Raw genomic sequence first — 8,624 nt, 5'->3', positions numbered from 1 at the left:
AAAAAATGGACACACTGAACCAGCTGTCTAATGGAGGATTTCCATCTTTCCCAGGAGGTGTGGCCCCAGCCAGGAGGTGCAGGTGTAGCCCCAGCCAGGTGGTGCAGGTATAACCCCAGCCAGGTGGTGTGACCTCAGCCAGGAGGTGCAGGTGTAGCCCCAGCCAGGTGGTAGGGGTGTGGCGCCAGGAAGGTGGTGTGGCCCTAGCCAGGTGTAGGCCTTGGCTAGGTGGTGCAGGATGAACCAGCTGTGTCGTGTGTGTGGAGAACCAGCTGCCGGATTTCATTTTGGTGCTTTCACTTGTGAGGGTTGTAAGGTGAGTCTTCCTCTTCCTCCTCTTCCTCCTCTTCTTCTTCTTCCTCTTCCTCTTCTTCCTCTTCCTCCTCCTCTTCTTCCTCTTCCTCCTCCTCTTCTTCCTCTTCACTCTCCGAAGAGCCTCCCTCAGTAATTCTTCCCAGTACCTCCCCAGTAACTCTCCCAGTACCTTCCCCAGTAACTCTCAGCACCTCCCTCATTACCTCCCCAGTAACTCTCCCAGCACCACCCCCAGTAACTCTCCCAGTACCTCCCCCTCTCCCAGTAACTCTCCCAGTACCTTCCCCAGTAACTCTCCCAGTACACCTCCCAGTACCTCCCCCAGTAACTCTCCCAGTACCTCCCCCAGTAACCAGTAACTCTCCCAGTACCTCCCCCAGTAACTCTCCCAGTACCTCCCCCAGTAACCCCCAGTAACTCTCCCAGTACCTCCCCCACCTCCCAGTACCTCCCCCAGTAACTCTCCCAGTACCTCCCCCAGTAACCAGTAACTCTCCCAGTACCTCCCCCAGTAACTCTCCCAGTACCTCCCCCAGTAACTCTCCCAGTACCTCCCCCAGTAACTCTCCTTCCCCAGTAACTCTCCCAGTACCTCCTCCAGTAACTCTCCCAGTACCTCCTCCAGTAACTCTCCCAGTACCTCCCCCAGTAACTCTCCCAGTATCTCCCCCAGTAACTCTCCCAGTACCTCCCCCAGTACCTCCTCCAGTTACTCTCCCAGTAGTACCTCCCCCAGTAACTCTCCCAGTACCTCCTCCAGTAACTCTCCCAGTACCTCCTCCAGTAACTCTCCCAGTACCTCCCCCAGTAACTCTCCCAGTACCTCCTCCAGTAACTCTCCCAGTACCTCCTCCAGTAACTCTCCCAGTACCTCCCCCGTAACTCTCCCAGTACCTCCTCCAGTAACTCTCCCAGTACCTCCCCCAGTAACTCTCCCAGTACCTCCTCCAGTAACTCTCCCAGTACCTCCTCCAGTAACTCTCCCAGTACCTCCCCCAGTAACTCTCCCAGTATCTCCCCAGTAACTCTCAATACCTCCCTCAGTACCTCCCCCAGTAACTCTCCCAGTACCTTCCCCAGTAACTCTCCCAGTACCTCCCCCAGTAACTCTCCCAGTACCTCCTCCAGTAACTCTCCCAGTACCTCCCCCAGTAACTCTCCCAGTATCTCCCCAGTAACTCTCAATACCTCCCTCAGTACCCCCCAGTACCTACCCCAGTACCTCCCCAGTACCTCCCCCAGCAACTCTCCCAGTACCTCCCCCAGCAGCTCTCTCAGTACCTCCCACAGTACCTCCCCCAGTAACTCTCCCAGTACCTTCCCCAGCAACTCTCTCAGTACCTTCCCCAGTAACTCACCCAGTACCTACCCCAGTAACTCTACCCCCCAGTACCTCCTCCAGTAACTCTCCCAGTGCCTTCACCAGTAACTCTCTCAGTACCTTTCTCAGTACCTCCCCCAGTACCTACCCCAGTACCTCCCCAGTACCTCCCCCAACAACTCTCCCAGTACCTCCACCAGTAACTCTCAGTACCTCTCCAGTACCTCCCCCAGTAACTCTCCCAATACCTCCCCCAGTAACTCACCCAGTACCTACCCCATTAACTCTCCCAGTACCTGCTCCAGTCCCTCCCACAGCAACTCTCCCAGTGCCTCCCCAGCAACTCTCCCAGTGCCTCCCCCAGTAACTCTCCCAGTGCCTCCCCAGCAACTCTCCCAGTGCCTCCCCCAGTAACTCTCCCAGTGTCTCCTCCAGCAACTCTCTCAGTTCCTCCCCCAGCAACTCTCCCAGTGCCTCCCCCAGCAACTCTCCCAGTCCCTCCCCCAGCAACTTTCCCAGTCCCTCCCCCAGCAACTCTTTCAGTACCTCCCCCAGCAACTCTCCCAGTCCCTCCCCCAGTACCTCCCCAGTACCTGCTTCAGTCCCTTCCCCAGTAACTCCCAGTACCTTCCCCAGTACCTTTCTCGTACATCCCCAAGTACCCCCAGTATATCCCCGAGTACCCCAGTACATCCCCCCAGTTCATCTCTCAGTACCCCCAGTACCTCGTCCTCTCCCCCAGCAGTCGTCCTTCAGGAGGTACCTACATCCCCCAGTACCTTCCCCAGTATGTAACTCGTCCTCTCCCCCAGCAGTCGTTCTTCGGGAGTACAACAGTACCCTCCCCGGTACATCCCCCAGTACCTTCCCCAGTACCTCCCCCAGTAACTCGTCCTCTCCCCCAGCAGTCGTTCTTCGGGAGGACCTACAACAGTACCTCCCCGGTACATCCCCCAGTACATCCCCCAGTACCTCCCCGGTACATCCCCCAGTACCTTCCCCAGTACCTCCCCCAGTAACTCGTCCTCTCCCCCAGCAGTCGTTCTTCGGGAGAACCTACAACAGTACCCTCCCCGGTACATCCCCCAGTACCTTCCCCAGTACCTCCCACAGTAACTCGTCCTCTCCCCCAGCAGTCGTTCTTCGGGAGGACCAACAACAGTACCCTCCCCAGTACATCCCAATACCTCCCCAGTACCTCCCCCAGTAACTCGTCCTCTCCCCCAGCAGTCGTTCTTCGGGAGGACCTACAACAGTACCCTCCCCAGTACCTTTCCCAGTACCTCCCCCAGTAACTCGTCCTCTCCCCCAGCAGTCGTTCTTCGGGAGGACCTACAACAGTACCCTCCCCGGTACATCCCACAGTACCTTCCCCAGTACCTCCCCCAGTACCCCCCCCGGTACCTCCCCCAGTACCTCCCACAGTAACTCGTCCTCTCCCCCAGCAGTCGTTCTTCGGGAGAACCTACAACAGTACCCTCCCCGGTACATCCCCCAGTACCTCCCCCAGTACCTCCCACAGTAACTCGTCCTCTCCCCCAGCAGTCGTTCTTCGGGAGGACCTACAACAGTACCCTCCCCGGTACATCCCCCAGTACCTCCCCCAGTAACTCGTCCTCTCCCCCAGCAGTCGTTCTTCGGGAGAACCTACAACAGTACCCTCCCCGGTACATCCCCCAGTACCTCCCCCAGTACCTCCCACAGTAACTCGTCCTCTCCCCCAGCAGTCGTTCTTCGGGGGGACCTACAACAGTACCCTCCCCAGTACATCCCCCAGTACCTCCCCCAGTACCTCCCCCAGTACCTCCCCCAGTACCTCCCCCAGTAACTCGTCCTCTCCCCCAGCAGTCGTTCTTCGGGAGGACCTACAACAGTACCCTCCCCAGTACATCCCCCAATACCTCCCCCAGTACCTCCCCCAGTACCTCCCCCAGTACCTCCCCCCGTAACTCGTCCTCTCCCCCAGCAGTCGTTCTTCGGGAGGACCTACAACAGTACCCTCCCCAGTACATCCCCCCCTACCGCCCCCAGTACCTCCCCCAGTACCTCCCCCAGTACCTACCCCAGTACCTCCCCCAGTAACTCGTCCTCTCCCCCAGCAGTCGTTCTTCGGGAGGACCTACAACAGTACCCTCCCCAGTACATCCCCCAGTACCTCCCCCAGTACCTCCCCCAGTACCTCCCCCAGTACCTCCCCCAGTACCTCCCCCAGTAACTCGTCCTCTCCCCCAGCAGTCGTTCTTCGGGAGGACCTACAACAGTACCCTCCCCAGTACATCCCCCAGTACCTCCCCCAGTACCTCCCCCAGTACCTCCCCCAGTACCTCCCCCAGTACCTCCCCCAGTAACTCGTCCTCTCCCCCAGCAGTCGTTCTTCGGGAGAACCTACAACAGTACCTCCCCGGTACATCCCCCAGTACCTTCCCCAGTACCTCCCACAGTAACTCGTCCTCTCCCCCAGCAGTCGTTCTTCGGGAGAACCTACAACAGTACCCTCCCCGGTACATCCCCCAGTACCTTCCCCAGTACCTCCCCCAGTAACTCGTCCTCTCCCCCAGCAGTCGTTCTTCGGGAGAACCTACAACAGTACCCTCCCCGGTACATCCCCCAGTACCTCCCACAGTAACTCGTCCTCTCCCCCAGCAGTCGTTCTTCGGGAGAACCTACAACAGTACCCTCCCCGGTACATCCCCCAGTACCTCCCCCAGTAACTCGTCCTCTCCCCCAGCAGTCGTTCTTCGGGAGAACCTACAACAGTACCCTCCCCGGTACATCCCCCAGTACCTCCCCCAGTAACTCGTCCTCTCCCCCAGTAGTCGTTCTTCGGGAGAACCTTCAACAGTACCCTCCCCGGTACATCCCCCAGTACCTTCCCCAGTACCTCCCACAGTAACTCGTCCTCTCCCCCAGCAGTCGTTCTTCGGGGGGACCTACAACAGTACCCTCCCCAGTACCTTCCCCAGTACCTCCCCCAGTAACTCCGCCAGTAACTCCCCCAGTACCTCCCCCAGTAACTCGTCCTCTCCCCCAGCAGTCGTTCTTCGGGAGAACCTACAACAGTACCCTCCCCAGTACATCCCCCAGTACCTCCCCCAGTACCTCCCCCAGTACCTCCCCCAGTACCTTCCCCAGTACCTCCCCCAGTAACTCGTCCTCTCCCCCAGCAGTCGTTCTTCGGGAGGACCTACAACAGTACCCTCCCCAGTACATCCCCCAGTACCTCCCCCAGTACCTCCCCCAGTACCTCCCCCAGTACCTTCCCCAGTACCTCCCCCAGTAACTCGTCCTCTCCCCCAGCAGTCGTTCTTCGGGAGAACCTACAACAGTACCTCCCCGGTACATCCCCCAGTACCTTCCCCAGTACCTCCCACAGTAACTCGTCCTCTCCCCCAGCAGTCGTTCTTCGGGAGGACCTACAACAGTACCCTCCCCGGTACATCCCCCAGTACCTTCCCCAGTACCTCCCCAGTACATCCCCCAATACCTCCCCCAGTACCTCGTCCTCTCCTCCACCAGTCGTTCTTCGGGAGGACCTACAACAGTACCCTCCCCAGTACATCCCCCAGTACCTCCCCCAGTACCTCCCCCAGTACCTTCCCCAGTACCTCCCCCAGTAACTCGTCCTCTCCCCCAGCAGTCGTTCTTCGGGAGGACCTACAACAGTACCCTCCCCAGTACATCCCTCAGAACATCCCCCAGTACCTCCCCCAGTACATCCCCCAGTACCTCCCCCAGTACCTCCCACAGTAACTCGTCCTCTCCCCCAGCAGTCGTTCTTCGGGAGAACCTACAACAGTACCTCCCCGGTACATCCCCCAGTACCTTCCACAGTACCTCCCACAGTAACTCGTCCTCTCCCCCAGCAGTCGTTCTTCGGGAGAACCTACAACAATGTGTCGTCGCTGGGAGAGTGTAAGAACGACGGTCGTTGTGTCATCAACAAGAAGAACCGAACATCGTGCAAGGCTTGTCGTCTCCGCAAGTGCCTGGTGGTAGGCATGTCCAAATCTGGCTCCAGGTAGGCCTATATTGTCCAAGTGTACCTCTAGGTAGTTCTATATTGCCCAAGTGTGGCTCCAAGTAGGCCTATCTTATCCAAGTCTGACTCCAGGTAGGCCTATATTGTCCAAGTGTACCTCTAGGTAGCTCTATATTGCCCAAGTGTGGCTCCAAGTAGGCCTATCTTATCCAAATCTGGCTCCAGGTAGGCCTATATTGTCCAAGTGTACCTCTAGGCAGTTCTATATTGCCCAAGTGTGGCTCCAAGTAGGCTTATATTGTCCAAGTATGGCTCTTAGGCCTATGTCCAAGTATGAATCTAGGCCTATATTGCCAAAATGTGGCTCCAAGTAGGCCTATCTTGTCCACATCTGGCTCCAGGTATGCCTATAATGTTCAAATCTGACTCCAGGTATGCCTATAGTGTTCAAATCTGTCTCCAGGTAGGCCTATAATGCTCAAATCTGGCTCCAGGTAGGCTTATAATATCCAAGTCTGACTGCAGGTAAGCCTATATTGTCCATGAATGGCTGTAGGTAGATAGATTTTGTCCAATTCTGGCTCCAGTTTGGTCTATAATGTCCAGTTGTGGCTCCAGGTAGGCCTATATTGCCGAATTGTGCTCCAGGTAGACCTATAATGCCAGAGCCTGGCTCTAAGTGTCTTTATATCATCATCTAAGACCCGCATCAGGAAACACTGGTCATGTTTCCTGACGAACCTGACCTGACCTGACCTGACCTGACCTGACCTGACCTGACCTGACCTGACCTGACCCGACCTGACCTGACCTGACCTGACCTGACCTGACCTGACCTGACCTGACCTGACCTGACCCGACCTGACCTGACCTGACCTGACCTGACCTGACCTGACCTGACCTGACCTGACCTAAATCTCCTCTATATGAGGTTTTTATTTCCCCTCTGTGAGGTCTTTATGGGGTCTACATGTGGTCTACATGTGGTCTTCGTGTGGTCTTCATGTGGTCTACATGTGGTCTAAATGTAGTCTACATGTGGTCTACACATGTGGTCTACATGTGGTCTAAATGTAGTCTACATGTGGTCTACACATGTGGTCTACATGTGGTCTAAATGTAGTCTACATGTGGTCTACACATGTGGTCTTAATGTCCTTTATTATACTGCTAAGTGTCAGCCTTATACAGAGTCAGGTGTCAGCATCACAGTGTGTCAGGTGCCAGCATCACAGTGTGTCAGGTGTCAGCATCACAGTGTGTCAGGTGCCAGCATCACAGTGTGTCAGGTGTCAGCATCACAGTGTGTCAGGTGCCAGCATCACAGTGTGTCAGGTGTCAGCATCACAGTGTGTCAGGTGCCAGCATCACAGTGTGTCAGGTGTCAGCATCACAGTGTGTCAGGTGCCAGCATCACAGTGTGTCAGGTGTCAACATCACAGTGTGTCAGGTGTCAACATCACAGTGTGTCAGGTGTCAACATCACAGTGTGTCAGGTGCCAGCATCACAGTGTGTCAGGTGTCAACATCACAGTGTGTCAGGTGCCAGCATCACAGTGTGTCAGGTGCCAGCATCACAGTGTGTCAGGTGCCAGCATCACAGTGTGCCAGGTGTCAGCATCACAGTGTGTCAGGTGTCAGCATCACAGTGTGTCAGGTGTCAGCATCAGGTGTCAGCATCACAGTGTGTCAGGTGTCAGCATCACAGTGTGTCAGGTGTCAGCATCATGTACCTCACACCTCTCTCTCCCTCCTTCAGATATGGTAGACGATCAAACTGGTTTAAAATCCACTGTCTCCTGGACGACTCAGGACCTGCCAGATCTGGGACCCCACCTGAGGTGGGATGCTGGGGTCGAACTCCCAGCGAGGATGACAGTGATAACATTGACGTGTGCAGCATTGATGTCCCCCATCAATCACCCAAGCGTACCTCACCAGCTCTCAGCAGTCCCAGTTCTCACACCTCAGATTCATCAGTGGATGCTGCACTCAGAACTCCATCTCTAGAGTACTTGTCTCTCTATCCCAAGTTGTCAGTACTCCCTTCAGGGCTGTACTCGGAACCACAGCTTAATTCTCTGCTGTTAAATCGTTTTCCTCTATCCGTTTCGGCCTATTCTAGTCACTCTATCCACCCCTTTCTCCAACATGCCTTTGAAGATAGGCATAAACTCGGTAGATATTACAGCATCGGCTATAACACCCACAGTACCCCTCCTTTAAGGAGTACTACGGTATCAGTACCACAGAGTATTAGTACCAGTAGACCCAGCTCACCCATACGAAGCTTCGCTCTTCCAGCTAAGCGTCAAGCGGAAGATTCTCTGTTCCATAGGCCTATGAAAAAACTAAAGCAAGCAGTGAATAAGAATGAAGAAAAGATGTACACGAATTCTTTCTTGTCTTCACGAATGGAAGTGAAAAAAACAGGTCTTCACGAAGACAGAATGTATCGAAGTCTTTACGAAGAGGATAAGAAACCACGGTATCTCTCTGAGGTAGACAGGGATTACGATACGCCTATCGACCTCTCCGTGAAGGCTAGTGAAACCTTCTCTTATACACGCTGGAAAGAAGACAGAAACCATCCTGAGCATCCTTACATCCTGGACCTCTCACTCAAGAGCAAAATCTCGAATCCTGAGACCCAAAATCGAGAAGAAACCGAAAAAGAGACCGTACAAGGAAGTCTCGCTCACATCGATGGTAAATATGAGACTAATCTATCGTCCAACATGGAAGAGAGTATGCTGTCTATCTCATGTATCGTAAGGACCAATGGAATACTCAGCTCACCAATGAACTGCCCGGACGATACCTACAATACCCTAATTCCCCCAATAAGCCCAGTTTAAAACCCAGCTGGGCTTCCCTTACCCACTATTTATTATTATTTATTGTAAATCATTTACGGTTACTGTAAATATATTTATGGCTATTGTACTCACGTTTTCAAAAACTAAGGTAAATCGTGGTCCCCTTTGATGCACTTTCTAAGATTTTAGA

The 8,624-nt window shown here is 54.7% G+C and overlaps 1 protein-coding gene across 1 annotated transcript; it reads left to right on the top strand.

Moving 5' to 3' along the window:
• The first annotated feature begins 59 nt into the window (after nt 1–59).
• LOC128704774 (zygotic gap protein knirps-like) lies at nt 60–8,624 on the top strand. The gene is made up of 3 exons (XM_070080913.1): nt 60–316; nt 5,503–5,654; nt 7,375–8,624. Exons 1-3 carry the CDS (start codon nt 239–241, stop codon nt 8,471–8,473), a joined length of 1,329 nt encoding a protein of 442 aa, XP_069937014.1. The 5' UTR covers nt 60–238; the 3' UTR covers nt 8,474–8,624.

The sequence above is a fragment of the Cherax quadricarinatus genome, unplaced genomic scaffold, assembly GCF_038502225.1.
Source record: "Cherax quadricarinatus isolate ZL_2023a unplaced genomic scaffold, ASM3850222v1 Contig1237, whole genome shotgun sequence".
Lineage (NCBI taxonomy): Eukaryota > Metazoa > Arthropoda > Malacostraca > Decapoda > Parastacidae > Cherax > Cherax quadricarinatus.
Note: the sequence above shows the minus strand (reverse complement) of the source record. Positions and strands in the feature narration are given on the sequence as shown.

Bases quoted from the DNA above. Each gene is read 5' to 3' on its own strand.
- LOC128704774 (XM_070080913.1), top strand. From the start codon at position 239: ATGAACCAGCTGTGTCGTGTGTGTGGAGAACCAGCTGCCGGATTTCAT. The intron at 317-5,502 runs GTGAGTCTTCCT...CTCCCCCAGCAG, and splicing joins TCACTTGTGAGGGTTGTAAG to TCGTTCTTCGGGAGAACCTA. The intron at 5,655-7,374 runs GTAGGCCTATAT...TCCCTCCTTCAG, and splicing joins ATGTCCAAATCTGGCTCCAG to ATATGGTAGACGATCAAACT.